Source organism: Myotis nattereri, assembly GCF_964212035.1.
Source record: "Myotis nattereri genome assembly, chromosome: 8".
Classification (NCBI taxonomy): Eukaryota; Metazoa; Chordata; class Mammalia; order Chiroptera; family Vespertilionidae; genus Myotis; species Myotis nattereri.
The window spans coordinates 69,352,569-69,369,684 of NC_138083.1; the positions used below are offsets into that span (position 1 = coordinate 69,352,569).

General features: G+C 45.9%; 1 protein-coding gene across 1 annotated transcript; it reads right to left on the minus strand.

Moving 5' to 3' along the window:
- Positions 1 to 7: 7 nt before the first annotated feature.
- Positions 8 to 16,990, minus strand: ZSWIM3 (zinc finger SWIM-type containing 3; the record flags this gene model as incomplete). The annotated part of the gene is made up of 2 exons (XM_081097877.1): positions 8 to 2,405; positions 16,836 to 16,990. 2 exons carry the CDS (start codon positions 16,988 to 16,990, stop codon positions 473 to 475), a joined length of 2,088 nt encoding a protein of 695 aa, XP_080954003.1. The 3' UTR covers positions 8 to 472.
- Positions 16,991 to 17,116: the final 126 nt, after the last annotated feature.

Genomic DNA, 17,116 nt, shown 5'->3' on the forward strand with positions numbered 1-17,116 from the left:
TAAAAAAACAAAAACCTTTAATATGAATAAAAATAGACACACGTAACAGATTCTTTGTAAAGAGCAGCAATAATCAAGGATCACCCTCCTTCCCTTGTCCCTGAAAACAAGCCCTTTTACCCGGTCTATTTCCTCTCACCCTATCCTGGGTCATGAGGTTCATCTCTGTAAAGTGAATAAGATCTGTTCTCAGGGATTGGGGGAGACAGAGGGATGACCTTTCAACATGGAGACAACTTTGGCCTTAAACAATGAATGGGGCTCCCAAAGCATGCCAAAGGTAGGACAAAAAAGGGGGAGATTCAAAGGACTGTCACACAGTGGGATCCTCTTCTCTCTACTGTAACAATCGTCCTAGCCCTACCTAGGAAGGCATTGGTTAAAATGCTGACCCCTAGCATGACCTGCCCACTGTGAGCTCTCAGACTCCCAAGGAGAAGGGTCTGTGGTTCAGTGCACCACAGCAAGTGCTTTAATCATGAATCGTGGCTCCAGCAAGAGGGAATGCCTCCCCTTCCTCCTGTTTTCCCCAGAGAAAAGGGAGGCGGCCCACATCCTTGAAGTCCCCTGGCTGCTGAGTGGGCGCAGGTGGCTGGTAAGGATCAGCCCAGATGTCCACAATCTTGCGCAAGGTGGAAAAGCGCTCCTCCAGCTCTGGCCCCTCACTCTGCATTAGCAGGTTTGCTAGTTCCCTGCTTAGGTCCTGGATCATGTCCTTCCTTCCTGGCTTCCCAGGCTGGCCTGTGTTGGGGACCACAACAGGGTCCCGGAGCTCCCCACTAGGCCCAAGGAGGTGCTGGTACCTCTTTTGCCACCGGCGGCAAACCATGGTTTCACCCACTGGCTTCTGGCTGTTGTGTAGCAGGGCCAAAATGTGTCGGCATGGCAGGTGGTACCGTTGTTGAAAGGAACAGCTGCAGCTACAGCCATCTTTGCTAACCTGGTGAGAGTCCTCCAGCAGCTTAATGTCCACTGAGGAGCCAGCCATATCCATCAGGTGGGTCGAGTTCTGTGCCACCTCCCATTCATTGTAGCACAGCTTATAGGCCAGTTCGAAGCCACTCTGGTGCAAGGTGTCTAGCATGCCACCCTGGAAGGGCTGCACCTGTGGCTGCTGCTCCACCTGCACCTGCTGTAGGGGTGGCTTTGTCTCTTTCAGGGGGCGCCTGCTGAGGCTCCCTCCACAGATTTCAAAAGGCTTCTTGGACTTTGGTAACATGCTTGCTGGCCGGGCTTTCTTTGACTTGGGAGGAGCTGTGGGCAAGTTTTTCACACCTTTGGTATTAAAGAAGTCGATGTAATCCACAAAGCGGAGGATGCAGTCCAGCAGGGACTGCTGTTTCCTAAAGAGACTGGACACCTTGCTGGCGACGATGTCTAGGCTGTCCATGTAGGTGTTGCACGCATGCAGGCCCTTCCTGACGTGCATGTACCACAGCAGTTCACAGGAGAACCAGTGGGTCTGCAGGAAGCTGAAGAGCTCCTCATCCAGTAGGGCTTGGGACATCCGACAGAGATTCTGCAGGCTGGCATCAGAGCTGACAAACACAGCCTCCCGTAGGGCTTCCTTCATGAGACTTTTAAAGGATGGATTTGCCGAACTACGATGCAACTTCTTCTCTAGGAGTCGGGTTGTGTGGTAGATGGAAAGGAGAATGCGGGCAGCAGGGAAGATTTCCTGCAGGATGGCTCGGTGAGGGAAGGCTGGATCCACAAAGATGACCTTGGTCTTGGGCCAATCTGAGTTGAACTCTGTGAAGATACCCAGCATCTTGGCCACAGACGTGGCTGTCTCGGCCCTGAGCACAGCAAAGTGTACCACTCGACTCTCTCGCTCCTTGTTCTCCACCAAGAATGTGTAGAGGATGTGGCCCTGGGCATTCTCCACCCGGTGCAGCAAGAGATTCTCTGGGAAGCGGATGAACAGGTTGCTCATCTTGCTGCTCTGAAAGCTGAGCCGGTCCAGGTCTTGGCTGTCGCCTACACTGAGGGAGGCCATGGAACCCTCATCCACCTTAAGAAAGTTCTTCATCACTTTCGCTATCCTGGCCAGGTCAGAAGGAGTGATCCCCGCCCGCCCTGGCTTTGAGGCTGCTTGGACCTCACCTAAGCAAAATGAAGGTTCAGCCGGGGGCTTCTCGGCCCTGGTAAAGTCTTTTTTAAATGTGGGCTGCTCAGGCTCAGATTTCTGCAGATACGTCGTCTTCTGAGATTCAGCAGCGTCTCCTTCAGGATCCGCAGTTTTGGAGTCAACATGCATATGCTGGGTGTTGAGTTCACTGATAAATAATCTATCCAGTTTCTCACTGTACTGCAGGAGCAAGTATGCTGGGCACATGTCCGCCTCTGGTGTTCTCTTCCTGTTTGACTGGATCCGACTACAGACAAATTTCACCTGCACGTATCTGGGGAAAGCAGAAGGGACAATGAGAAAGGTGCTGACCACCCTCTTTCTTTTACAAGACAGGCCCTCTTGGTCTTGGACTTACAGTGGCTGATATCTTTTCTGGAGACCACAGTGCAGTGTGGGATGTAGGGAAGGAAGATTTATGTTTACTCTCCAATCCCAGAGTATGCAGCTCTTTCTTCAAGACCCTATCTAGCTAAAACTCCCTTCATTTTTATCTACTGCAGTTCTAAGCCCCAACTCCTTTCATTCACTCTGTTGCCCATCTGTAGCTGCCGACAATTCAATCTGAGCAAGATACAAAGGAAAACAGATAAGAGGCAATAGCAGAGTACCTAGCTGGTTACTGTTTAAAATGTTCCCTTCTGCCCGGCCAGTGTTGCTCAGTGGTTGAGCATCAACATATGAACTGGGAGGTCAGGGTTTGATTCCTGGTCAGGGCACATGCCCAGGATGCAGGCTCAATCCACAGTAGGGGTCTTGCAGGAGGTAGCCCATCAATGATTCCCTCTCATCATTGATGTTTCTCTCTCTCCTTCTCCCTTTCTTTCGCTGAAATCAATCAATCAATCAATCAATCAATAATCTATACATATAAAAGCCAAGCGACCTGAACTCCAGAATGACTGGAACAACTGGTCCCTATGATGTGCACTGCGGCTGGCCAACTGGCCCAATAGGGGAGCAGCCCCTCCCCCCAGCCAGCCCGGTCCTCAATCGCCCCCCCCCCAGATTGGGGGTGGGGCCAGCTGGCCAACCACCAGCAGCCCCTCCCCCCCAGCCCTGCCCAATGGACCCCCATGGGAGGGGGTCAGCCTGACCCCACCCATGCATGAATTCATGCACTGCGCCTCTAGTACTGTATAAAGATCTAAACTTAAAAAAAAAAATTTCCCCTTCATTCCTACCTTTTGGGAGCCACTGCCTACTCCAAACAGCAAAGATAAAAATGACCCTGTCCTGGCTGGTGGTTCAGTTGATTTGAGCATCATCCAGTACACCAAAAGGTTGGGGGTCCAATTTCTGGTCAGGGCACATAACTAGGTTTTTGGGTTCTATTCCTGGTCAAGACTCATACAGGAAGGCAAGCACTTGATGTTTCTCTCCCCTTCCACCCTAACCCTCTCTCTAAAATCAATGAAAGCCCAGGCCCATGTGGATCAGTTGCTTGAGTGATGTCCCTTACACCAAGAGGTCACTGGTTAGATTCCAGGTCAGGGCACATGCCCAGGTTGCAGGATCGATCCTCAATAGGGGGAGTGCAGGAGGCAGCTGACTGATGTTTCTCTCTCTCTCAAATCAATAAAAACATATTTAAAAATAAATAAAATAAATAAAAATATTTTTTAAAATAAAAATAAATAAATTAAAAAGCATAGCCTCAGGTGAGGATTAATAAGTAAAAATAAAAAATAAAAAATAAAAAAGTGGCCCTTGGGAGTCAGGAGTAAGGTTAAGTCTGGGCCTCTTCTCTAAGACAGAGATGTCTGTTCACCTTTCATTTAAAGGAAAATGTCCACATCCTAAGAGATTTTGAGAACCCCTGGGCTAGATCATCTTAAGGGTTCCTGCTGGTTTTCCCATTCGAGGAGGAAAGTGATGACTCAAAGGAGAAGGGTAACTAAATTGATTATCTGCTCTTTCTTCCCATCACCTTTCAACCCATGCTTCAAGGCCCAAATCAAGTCCCACCTTCTCCAAGGAGCCTTTGTGGATGCCCTCAAACCATGGTAATTGCTTCTTTCTCTGTATTTATAGCATTTATTTAAAATAAAAGGCTTAGCAGCTTCTCTGGATAGCAGTATACATAGTGGTTAAGCAGTGGAGACACTGGAGGCTGACTACTTGATTTGAATTCCAGCTCCACCACTCAGGAGCTATTTGACCTTGGGCGATTCACTTCACCTGTGTGTGGTTTCCTCATCATAAAATGAAACGATATTATTAGGGTTGTTATGAGAATTAAATAGGCCACACTTCTCCAGTGTTGACAGAAAGTTTTTAAACCTCCAGTTGGAAACAACAACGGGTTAAGATACAGAAATAGCCGAAACCGGTTTGGCTCAGTGGATAGAGCGTCGGCCTGTGGACTGAAAGGTCCCAGGTTCGATTCCGGTCAAGGGCATGTACCTGGGTTGCGGGCACATCCCCAGTGGGAGATGTGCGGGAGGCAGCTGATCGATGTTTCTCTCTCATCGATGTTTCTAACTTTCTATCTCTCTCCCTTCCTCTCTGTGAAAAATCAATAAAATATATTAAAAAAAAAAAAAAGATACAGAAATAAAATCCTAACAGCATTAGGGCTGGATTTCCTTGGCCCGGCTACCTATTCACCATCTTGAAAACACATACCCCTGCGTCGCGGTCTCCACACTTCAACCACTGAGCAACCAGCTGGGGCTCTTGTATTTATTTTAATAAAAGTCAGCTACTGGCCGAAACCGGTTTGGCTCGGTGGATAGAGCGTCGGCCTGCAGACTGAAAGGTCCCGGGTTCGATTCTGGTCAAGGGCATGTACCTGGGTTGCGGGCACATCCCTAGTGGGAGATGTGCAGGAGGCAGCTGATCAATGTTTCTAACTCTCTCTCTCCCTTCCTCTCTGTAAAAAAAAAAAAAAAAAAAAAAAGTCAGCTACTGATATCACAGCTCTTATGCCTTGTGACATTCACCTGGGTGTTTATGCAGTACATTCCAATTGGATGGGGCTGTCTAATTATTCCTCAGTGTTTTCCAAGCACCTAACATAATGCTCGCTATTCCTTCATCAAAGATCTGCTGGATAAATGACTCATGGACCACTCGTGGGTGGAATGGGTCACACCCCTGCCTCCTCAGGAAGTGTCTTGGCCCAAAGACTAGAGGAGGGGGAAAAATCTCAGCCTCTGGCATGACCTGACACAACCTGGGCATTTCATCAATCCCTTTCCAAACACCCTATGCCAGCTGGTGCTGCTTGCTCACCCTGTGGGGCAAGCTTAGGAAAACAGGATATGCCAGGACCACAGTAACAGGGAGGAGGAGCCCAGGGCCACAAATGAACGTGTATGCACAGTGCTGGGGCAGCAACACCATCCCCACCTTGGGGCCATGAAAGGGCTGGAGCAGCCCTGTAGTATGGCACAACCGTGAAGGCTGACTGTGGTGTGGCCGCTGCCTATGTCTCCAGCTGCGTTTACCACCCCCTCACCATCTTGTTTTTGTGTGTGTATTCAAGCTGTCCACAGCTTCCCATGTTCACTAGGCTGTGTGTCACCTCTGTGCCTTTGCTCATGCTTGTTTCGGTCTGGAATGCCCTTCCCACCAGTCTTCATCCCAAAGCTTACTCATTCTTCAGGACTATCTGCAAACATCACCTTCTCTAGGGAGACTTCCCTGAGCCTTTAGATCGGGCCCCTCCCTTTTGATGGCTCAACAGCCTAGCATAGCTCTAGCTCATCAAATTATATGGACTTGATGTGCTCTTAGCACATTTGTTCAACTAGTCCAAAGAAAGATAATGATGAGTGCCAACCATAAAGCTCTTTCTACCTTTCCTGGTTCCATTAATGACACCAATTCCCAGTGTAGAAAGCTTGGCACCCTTTTTCTCCCCGCCCCCCCCTTTTTTTAATGTTACAGAGAGAAACATCGATTTGTTGTTCCACTTGTTTATGTATTCATTGGTTGGTTCTTGTATGTGCCCTGACTGGGGATCGAACCTGTAACCTTAGCGTGTTGGGACAGTGCTCTAACCAACTGAGCTACCTGGCCAGGGCTGGCATTCTTTTTAATTCCTCATTCTCCATGTATCTATACCAATATGTTAACCAGACTTTTAAAGTCTATCCTACCACTACTATACGTATTACAGATTATTATATGCCAGGCTACATATTACTCTCTAAAATACATAATTTTATACAATGAAAAGGGTCCTATTATCCAAATTTTACAGTTGGGGAACCAGGCTTAAAGAGGTTCTTCTCAAGGATGAAAATCTGGAATTTAACCTTCCAGTTAAAATGGAAAGATATGGGATTTGAACTAAGCCAGCTTGGATACAGTCTGCATAGTTAACTATTATGCTGCCTGTTTCTAAATATTTCTCCTTTCTCCGAATTCTCCTTTTACCTTCCTCAACACATTGGTTGTTCAGGTTCAATAACTCCCTTAAAGATCTCTAACCTTACTGTCCTCGTTGGCATCATGCTTTTCAAACTCAGTGGGTACTAGGTTGAAGCCTGTTATTTTCTTCCTGCTTCCCTTAAGCTTTTTTTTTTATTGAGATATAACTTTCATACTTGGAAGTACACATTCTTTTGTAAGAATTCTTTGATTGTTTTAGTTATTTTAATTTGAACTTATTTCTGTCTATCAGTTAAAGCAAAGATTCCCTTCAAGGCAAGAATAGGGTTTTATATAGTCATTTGTTGGTATCTGCTAGGGATTGGTTCCAGGAACCCCAAGAATATAAAAATCTGCATATGCTTGCCCTGGCCAGTGTTGGTTAGTGGTTAGAGTGTTGGCCCATGCACCGAAGGTCATGGATTTGATTCCCAGTCAAGGGCATGTACCAGGGTTGCAGATTTGATCTCTGCCCCATGTGAAGGAGGCAAACAAACGATGTGTCTTTCTCACATCCACGATTCTCTCTCTCTCTCTCCCCCACTCCCTCCCTTCCTCCTTTCCACTTTCTCTAAAAATCAATGGAAAAAATATCCTCGGGTGAGTATTAACCAGAAAAAAAAAATCCACATATGCTCAAGTCCCTTATATAAAATGGCATGGTGTTTGCATATAACCTATGCACATCCTCCCACTTACTTTATATCATCTCTAGATTACTTATGATACCTAATACAATGTAAATGCTATGCAAATAGTCAGTGTACTGTATTGTTTAGGGAATGACAAGAAGAAAAAGTCTATACATGTTCAGTACAGACACAATCATCAACCATCAAAGGTCTGACTACACAGTACATGCCAGCAACAACATACCTTTTTTCCCCCCCAAATATTCTCGATCTGTGGTTGGTTGAATACATGGATGCAGAACCCACAGATATGGAGGGCTGACTGTACTTTAAAAATCTCCCTTGGTGCTTATCTCTAAGAGTGCTCAACCAGGATCTGAAGGGAGTCATCCAATTTTGCTGATTCTTTCTAATCTATGTTGTAGGTATTTGTATTCCCCTACTTACCCGTGACCCTAGTGTACTCCCAGTGCCTGGCACTGCACCAGGCACAGGCTAGGGACTGTAAACACACATACTGACTGACCCTAATGAATGTGTACGATATAGAAATTCTTCCTACAACATGAGTAGAATACTAGGAAGTTCACTGGGAGAGTTTGGTCAGATGACCTGCCTTCTAGTCTTATTAACCATAACTTTGAACAAATCCTTGGTTTAATTTCAAACATTTACTAAGTCCTACTATGTACCAAACACTGCTAATTGCTCAGAAGGCTACATACACAAATTAGATATTCTCTAGTCTCAGTCTAGTGAACAGAAAAATTATTAGATGGCCAATAAAGTCGATATTAAGTGGTGAATGATTAAACAGAGGTACAAACAATATACTTAGACAATGGAACCTCAGTTCTCAAACTGAATTTGTTCCAGAAGGCTGTTGGAGAAGTGATCTGTTCGAAAACTGAATCGTTTCTTTCCCATTAGAAATGATATAAATTGAATTGATTCCAGACTCCTAAATGATTCCGTTTTAACCTTTCTTATATACAATACATGTCTAAACTCTATTGTTGTTCTCACAACTTTCCTTTTCACTTTGCAGTTATCACTAACCTTTTAGGACCCATGGTGACTTACTGTACCTATCTACATATATAAAAAGACAGCCACCAGTCGCTATAACGACTGTAACCACCGGGCGCTATGTTGCCCACTGTAGCTGGCGAACCAGCCAGATCAGGGGGTGGGGCCAGCCGGCCAACCTCCTGCGGCTCCTCCCACCAGCCAGCCCCACCCCCTGATCAGCCCCCCCCACCCTTATCAGGGGCAGGACCAGCTGGGGTGGGGCTGGCCGGCTAACCTCCCACAACCCATCCCCTGGCCTCTGACCCCCAATCGGCCCGCCCTATGCCATCTGGGGGCGGGGCTGGCCTGCCCACCGCCCACAGTCCCTCCCCCACAGCTGCCCCCCCCCCTGCAAATTGCCCCCCCCCCCCCCCCCCCCCCCCGCATCAGGGTCAGGGCCTGCCGGCCAATCTCCCAGGGCCTCTCCCCTCAGCTGGCCGGCCCTGATCAGGCCCGAGTTGGGCCGAGTTGGCCGACCCCACCCATGCCTCTAGTTTAATAATAATAAATAGTTCGATTCCCCATCAGGGCACATGCTTGTATTGTGGACTTGATCCCTAGCAGTGGGTGTGCAGTAGGCAGCTGACGGATGATTCTCTCGTCACTGATATTTCTCTCTCTCCCTTCCTCTCTGAAATCATTAAAAATAACAATAATAATAGCCCTAACCGGTTTGCCTCGGTGGATAGGTGGATAGAGCGTCGGCCTGCGGACTAAAGGGTTCCGGGTTCGATTCCGGTCAAGGGCATGTACCTGGGTTGCGGTCTCATCCCTAGTGGGCGGTGTGCAGGAGGCAGCTGATCGATGTTTCTCTTTCTCATCAATGTTCCTAACTCTCTATCCCTCTCCCTTCCTCTCTGTAAAAAATCAATAAAATATATATTTAAAAAAATACACTCTTCTTTAAAAAAAAAAAAACCATGAAACTATTCACAGCACAATTTCTTGAGATGTTAGCAAAGCGAGGTTTAATAGTAAACTTACTCATACTCTCAAATTTTCTCCTTTATTTGTCACCTGAGACACACGTGACTGATCATACAGGTATCAGCATGAAAGTGTTGTTGGTCGAGAACTGAAGTTCTGTTTGACAATCAAAACATTTTTTCTGTTAACTTGGTCAAGAACCAAACTGTTTGAGATGGGAGATGTTCCAAAACCAAGATTTGACTATTACTGAATAGTGCTCACCTTGACTATGGGAACTAGAACAGATTAACTAAAACTTCTGATTCATTTCATATAAGATTTGTATCCTTGTTGTATGTAAACTGCACTGGAGCAATGAATACAATTTTTTATAATTGTATAGGAACAATTACACATTTTGTTCCTATATAATTATATATCTTGAGTTAGGAACAAGACTCAGTCAGAAGATCTAATTTAAATTCCAGCTTTACCACTTAATTGTGTGAACTTAGATAAGTCACTTCACTTCCTCTAAGCCTCCAAATCCTAATCTACAAATATGAAACTAATAAGAGTACTGGTTTATAAATAATCAGTACCTAGTCCAAGAATAATCAGTACCAGTAAAAGTGAGTGCATTTAAAAGGCTTAGACAGGATCTGTTGGTTGCCATCCAACATCCCTTTGTCCTCTTCTCCCAGAGAGCAGCGGTTCTCAACCTGTGGGTCGCGACCCCTTTGGCGGTCGAACGACCCTTTCACAGGGGTCGCCTAAGACCATCCTGCATATCAGATATTTACATTACGATTCATAACGGTAGCAACATTACAGTTATGAAGTAGCAACGAAAATAATTTTATGGTTGGGTCACAACATGAGGAACTGTATTTAAAGGGCCAGAAGGTTGAGAACCACTGCCACATAGCTAACTGCTTCAGGCTTAGTCTAAACTGATTAAAGTAATCTTATTAGAAATGGTAATGGAGACTGGCCCAATTCTGGACAAAGAAACATGGTAGGAAATCTGCAGGACACCAAGGAAGGCTTTTTCTTCTGGATGTGACTCCTGCACGTGTGCCACATGGGAAGCCATTCTGAGGCAAAGCTGAGACCTGTGGATGGCGGAGTGGAATGAAGCAAAAAGCCCGGGCCACGAAAACAATCCCCTTCAAAGGGCCACCTCTGGGCTTCCAAGAAGTCAGGCATTTTGAGATGGTTTTCAGTTAATTGAAGCCAAAAACATCTTCAGAAACAACATTTCATAGTAAGTAGTAGGAAAAAATATTTGAATGGAATTTTATCTTAAAAAATGAGACTACCCTGGCCGGTTTGGCTCAGTGGATAGAGCGTTGGCCTGCGGACTGAGGTGTCCCGGGTTCGATTCCGGTCGGGAGCATGTGCCTTGGTTGCAGGCGCGTCCCCAGTGGGGGGTGTGCGGGAGGCAGCTGGTCCATGTTTCTCTCTCATGGATGTTTCTAACTCTCTATTCCTCTCTGTAAAAAAATCAATAAAATATATATATTAAAAAATGAGACTAAATGCATATAAGCATAACCAATGGACATAAGACACTGGTGGGTACGGGAGGATGGGGGAAGGTCAAGAGGGAAAAAAGGAGACATATGTAATACTGTTTGTAATACTTTAAGCAATAAAACAAAATTTTAAAAAATGAGACTAAAATTATAAAATTAATATATTTAACAAGATATAAGTTGCCAAAACCGGTTTGGCTCAGTGGATAGAGCGTCGGCCTGCGGACTGAGGGGTCCCAGGTTCGATTCCGGCAAGGGCATGTACCTGGATTTCGGGCACTTCCCCAGTGGGGGATGTGCAGGAGGCGGCTGATCGATGTTTCTCTCTCATCGATGTTTCTAACTCTCTATCTCTCTCCCTTCCTCTCTGTAAAAAATCAATAAAATATATTTAAAAAAAAAGATATAAGTGATAATGGCAGCTATATGGCAATTCTTAGAATAACTGAAAGTTTAAACTGATGCTTGGCTGGTCTGGCTCAGAGGCTGAGCGTTGACCTATGAGCCAGGAGGTCATGTTCTGTTTTCTATCTCTCTCTCCCTCTCTGAAATCATTACAAATAATAATAATAAACAGCAACAAAAGCCAGTCAGGGCATAAGCCAGGGTTGCGGGCTCACTCCCCAGTGTGCGGTGGGCAGGAAGCAGCTGATCAATGATTCTCTCTCATCATTGATGTTTCTCTCTCTCCCTCTCCCTCCCTCTCTGAAACCAATAAAAATATATTTAAAAATAATAATAATGAAGTGTCAATTGTTACCCTGGCAGGTATGGCTGTGTTGGTTGAGCATAGTCCCTTGCACTAGAGGGTTGAAGGGTTGCTGATTTGATTCCTGGCTGGGGCACATGCTCAGCCAGGTTTGATCCCCAGTCAGGGGCGTGAGGCAAATGATTGATGTATCTCTCTCTCTCTTTCTCTCTCCTTTTCCTTTCCTATCTCTCTCTCTCTCAAATCAATAAAAATATATTTTGAAAAGCTAAGTATCAACTGTTGTTTTTTTTCATGGTATATTTGCCCCTTCTGTCTCACATTTGCAATATGTAAAGGTTGGTTTTACCAAAATATTCCTGGGCTTTATCATGTTTCCCAAAAACCTAACTTAATTTTTTGCTATGTAAATTCCTTGCTTCTCAAGTTCCTATAATATCATTATCTTTGCTTGATTCCCCTTCTCCATTTGTTAACTGATATAAGGCTGAGGGTGATCTAAGGATTCACCAAGTCCTACAGCTCTTGGGTGATGTGTAATTTCAAGTTGGCAATCATTTTTATTTGCATTGTATTACCCTGATGCTTACCACATTTATTCATTAGCCAGAAATTGACTACCAAAGATGTTGATGGGACTGGTGAGGATAAGCAGGAAGGAATGAGTCAGTACTGACTCATTTTGTAAGTGGCCAGCGTATTAGCAAGATTTTTGTGTTATGATTTTTGCTTTCCTACGCAGCCTTGTGACTATGGACACATGGAAAATGAAAACTCAGCCAACAGGGCTCACAGTTCAAAGGATGGGGTAAGGATTAAATAAAACAATGCCTGTAAAGTTCTTCGCAGAATGTTTGGAATGAATCCCAAAAGAAGTTTAAAAAGGTAGCTATTGCTATTTCGGTCTCCCGCCTCCGCTGCAGCGAGAGGAGCTGCCTCCACATCTGCAATGGATGGTCATTCGGAACCGCTCCAGCTTCCTGATCCAGAGGAAGACGTACAAAACTGAACCCAACTGAAGGCCCTCAACTGACTCCCTGCGCTCTACCGGCCTGGCTCGCTTAAGACAGCGGGTCATCATGAAGCAGAGATCCGGCCAGCGAAAGCCGGCCGCCTCCGACGTGCGGACCACCGTTGCCAGGAATGCGGGCGCCAGAACAGCATTCAGCACGGGATCCATAAGAACATGGATCCGGCCTGGCAGCCGGCTCAGCGCAGCCGCATCCGCAGGGCCAGCGCCATCCTGTGCAGCCAGAACCCCCTGATGGTGAAGAGGAAGTGGGCTGCCCCACCAAGAGCGCCTGAGCTCCCCCTCCCCCCAGAACAATAAAGAAATCAGCCAACTTTCCTTAAAAACTGAAGGGCAATGAAGACAGATATCAGAATATTTCATGGATTGTTTGAAGAATATCAATCCCCAAAAAGACAACAAAAAGCCCCACAACAGCCATGTATAAAAATATGGGATGGGATGGGAAACTGCGTATAAAACTATAGAATCTACCCAGTCACTGGGACTTTCGGTCATTTAGTGGTAACGCCCACAGTACATTTCTTTGGCTCTCTTAAATATCTACCACTTTCCATCACGTCCTACAGTTACATCTTCGGCAAATGTTTACTTAGCCTCTGTTTCAGCCACTACATGTATTTTCCCATATATATATATTATTGCAGAGAGGAAGGGAGAGGGAGAGAAACATCAATGATGAGAGAATCACTGCTCGATCAGCTGCCTCCTAAAGGGGATCAAGCCCTGACCGGAATCGAACCTGGGACCCTTCAGTCCGCAGGTCGACACTCTTCATTGAGCCAAACCAGCTAGAGCTTTTCTTCTTTTTAATGTTTTTATTTATTTTTAGAGAGAGAGGGATAGAGAGGTAGAAACATCAAAGAGAAACATTGATCAGATGCCTCCTGCATGTCCCCTACTGGGGATGGAGCCCTCAACCTGGGCATGTGTCCTGACTGGATCTGCACATGGCTGCCCGTGACCTATTGGTTCGTGGGTCGACACTCAACCACTGAGCCACACCGGCTGGGCTACATGTATTTTCTTACTTTTCACTATACACTCCTCATTTTACAGAGGAATACACCAAGCGGCAAAGGTTAAAAAAAGTCTGTCTTTCGGACTCCAGAGCTCTCACTTTTTTAAAAAAATATATATTTTATTGATTTTTTACAGAGAGGAAGGGAGAAGGAGAGGGAAAGAGTTAGAAACATCGATTCAGCTGCCCTCTGCACACCTCTTACTGGGGATGTGCCCGCAACCAAGGGACATGCCCTTGACTGGACTCGAACCTGGGACCCTTCAGTCCACAGGCTGACACTCTATCCACTGAGCCAAACCAGTCAGGGCAGAGCTCTCACTTTTAATCATTTTGCCAGCTTTTCCTAAACTTCCAGGAATCACATACCACTTTTTACATCTGCCATGGCCACCCATATAACATTTGCATTATTATTTTCAAATGGTTTTCTTTAAATCAGCTCACTTTATTTAATAGGATCTTTATGTTTGGGTACTAACATTATAGTTACTATAGCCAAAACCGGTTTGGCTCAGTGGATAGAGCGTCGCCCTGCGGACTGGAGGGTCCCGGGTTCGATTCCGGTCAGGGGCATGTACCTGGGTTGTGGGCACATCCCCGGTGGGAGATGTGCAGGAGGCAGCTGATCGATGTTTCTCTCATCGATGTTTCTAGCTCTCTCTCTCCCTTCCTCTCTGTAGAAAATCAATATAGCCGAAACCGGTTTGGCTCAGTGGATAGAGCGTTGGCCTGCGGACTGAAAGGTCCCAGGTTCGATTCCGGTCAAGGGCATGTACCTGGGTTGCGGGCATATTCCCAGTAGGGGATGTGCAGGAGGCAGCTGATCGATGTTTCTCTCTCATCGATGTTTCTAACTCTCTATCTCTCTCTCTTCCTCTCTGTAAAAAATCAATAAAATATATTTAAAAAAAAGAAAAAAAAAAAAAGAAAATCAATATATTTTAAAAAAAAAATCTCACCTGTCCACTAGTAATATGCGTATTTGGTTGCGAGAAACGTTGCACTCTGCTAAATTATCTCCCAAAAACATTTCCTCCACCCTCCTGGCAGTTCCACATGAGAAGTGTTCATTCCACACATCCATATACCATTCAAAAAGCCCAACACAGCGTACAAGACTATTCTTTACAACATCCCAACAAACAGCCGACCTGTCTCTGCTGGAGGCCAGGGCTGCTCACTAATTCACTTCCTCGTAAACTAGCTCATTCCACTCAGCAGGTAGAGACCACCATTTACCCATCTTTGTATCCCAGCTCAACACCTGCGGGCAAACATTTTACCTCTTACTAGAAGTTTGTTGAATGAAATAATAAACAAGTGGGATTAAAAACCTGTTACAACCCATTGGTTAAGTAGGGCAGTTAAGAGCTCTGGCAATAAACAGGCTGGACCTGATCTTCAGTCCTAACACCTAGGTCCTAGGTGCTTTCTTATAGATACTAGTTTCTTAAAATCCTACCCTACTCCCTGCTCCAACATGCCCCCTCTTTTCTGCCAATTCCCATTTTTCTTGGCTGTAACCATACCAAATTCAGACTTCCCTGGTTCACACCACATGATTTTGAAGGTGGGGGTGATTTTTTGTTATAGGTTCTCTTATTATTTTCCTCTTCCAAGTCTTTTTTAAATATATATGTGTGTGTGTGTGTATACATACATATATTGATTTCAGAGAGGAAGGGAGAAATAGAAACATCAATGATGAGAATCATTGATCAGCTGCCCCCTGCATGTCCCACACTGGGGATCGAGCCGGCAACTTAGGCACATGCCCTGACTGGGAATCGAACCATGAACTCCTGGTTCATAGGCCGATGCTCAACCACTGAGCCATGCCAGCTGGACTGTACATCTCTTTTATTTTTTATTTTATTTTATTTTAATTAAAAATATATTTTATTGATTTTTTACAGAGAGGAAGGGAGAGAGATAGTCAGAAACATTGATGAGAGAGAAACACTGATCAGCTGCCTCCTGCACATCTCCCACTGGGGATGTGCCTGCAACCAAGGTACATGCGCTGGACCGGAATCGAACCTGGGACCCTTTAGCCCGCAGGCCGACGCTCTATCCACTGAGCCAAACCGGTTTCGGCATGTACATCTCTTTTAAACATTAATCACATACTAGTCAGTTTACTAGAGTCCAACTCTATCCCATCTTAAGCTCCCCCTCAAATATGTTTTTAGTGATTTAGAGAGGAAGGGAGAAGGGGAGAGAAACATGAACAAGAAACATCAATTGGCTGCCTCCCTGCCTCCTGTACGCACCGAACTTGCAACCTGGAAATGTGACCGTCCAGGAACCGAACAGACAAGCCTTTCAGTGCACAGGACAACGCTCACCTAATGGAGCCACACAGGCCAGGGCTATCCCGCCTCACGCTCTTTGAGGGTAGGCTGGCTCCTTATTCGTCTTCGTTTTCTGTATCCAGCACAGCACTGGGCTTCAGAGCAGGGGAAACGGCACAACATGCCTCCCTAGATGGGAACTTTGGCCAGACATCTCAACACAGAGGCCTCAGATGTACTCTGATGTTCAATTTGCAAAAAGTGGAAAAATTCACCTAAAGCCTGGATTTGACTTGTCTTGCCCCAAATTCTGGCAATAATGGATCTTTATTTTCACACGGCAGCCATCAGCTGGAGTTGATTAGATAGGCCCTGCTCTCCACGTTAGCGCATTCACACTTCTGTTGTCCCTAGCACAAAGGCCTGGTGTTGGCTGTTAATTTCATCATCCTTTTTTCTTATAGTAAAATTAGAAGTAAACTTTCTTCCACTGCGTTGTTTCACCTGAGCCCTGAATGCATTTGAGTTTTCAACCTTCTAAGCCTGTTTTCTCATCTACTAAATGCGAGATAACATTTATCTATAATTCTCTGTACATGGGGGAAAGGATGTACAGACCAGAGAACGCTGCTTGCCATGCGACACTGAAAGTGTTTGCGAAACGGCTGTTCATCTCAGGAGCTCCAGAACTACTTCAAAACCGAATGAATGAATGAACCAACGAACGAGCAGAACCGACAAACGACCACATTACTGCTTTGTAAAGAGGAGACTGGTGAAGGAAATGATCGCCAAGGCATTTTTATCCATTTGTGAAGGCCATATTTTGTGTCTGGGATACCGCAGGTGCTCAGGAAATGGGACAAATTGCAGTGATTATGAATTCCGTAAAAGCTGTGAATGTAGGTGAGTGAGTGACGCTGAAGTGGGATGGTCAAAAACTAATGCCTGTGGAGGTTTTGCTCTCCTTTCACCCGGCATCCAGCAGGTGCTTAATGACTGCTTGTTGAATGCGCAGAGAAACAAGGGCCCAGTTGCACTCCCTCCTCCAGGTCGCCCTCCAGGTGGCAGTGGGCCTCCTCCCCACCCGCCTGCGCCGCCCCCACCCCGCCCTTACAGGATGTCCTCACGGATGGAGGTGCCGTGGTTGAGGTTGTGGCAGCGGACGGAGACGCGGTCCCTGAGAATGAAGGAGCAACTGTTCTCCTTTTTGTAGAGGCTGAAGCACTTCCTGAAATCCTCGTAGGTCTTGAAGCAGCTGCCCAGCTCCATGGCTGCCGCCTCAGCCCACGCCAGGGAATGGCCCTAAGATCAACACCAGGGGTCAGAGGTCACACTATGAGGGTCTACAGGCTGCCGTCGGACCAGAACGCCTTCGAGCTCGGCCCCAATTGGTGG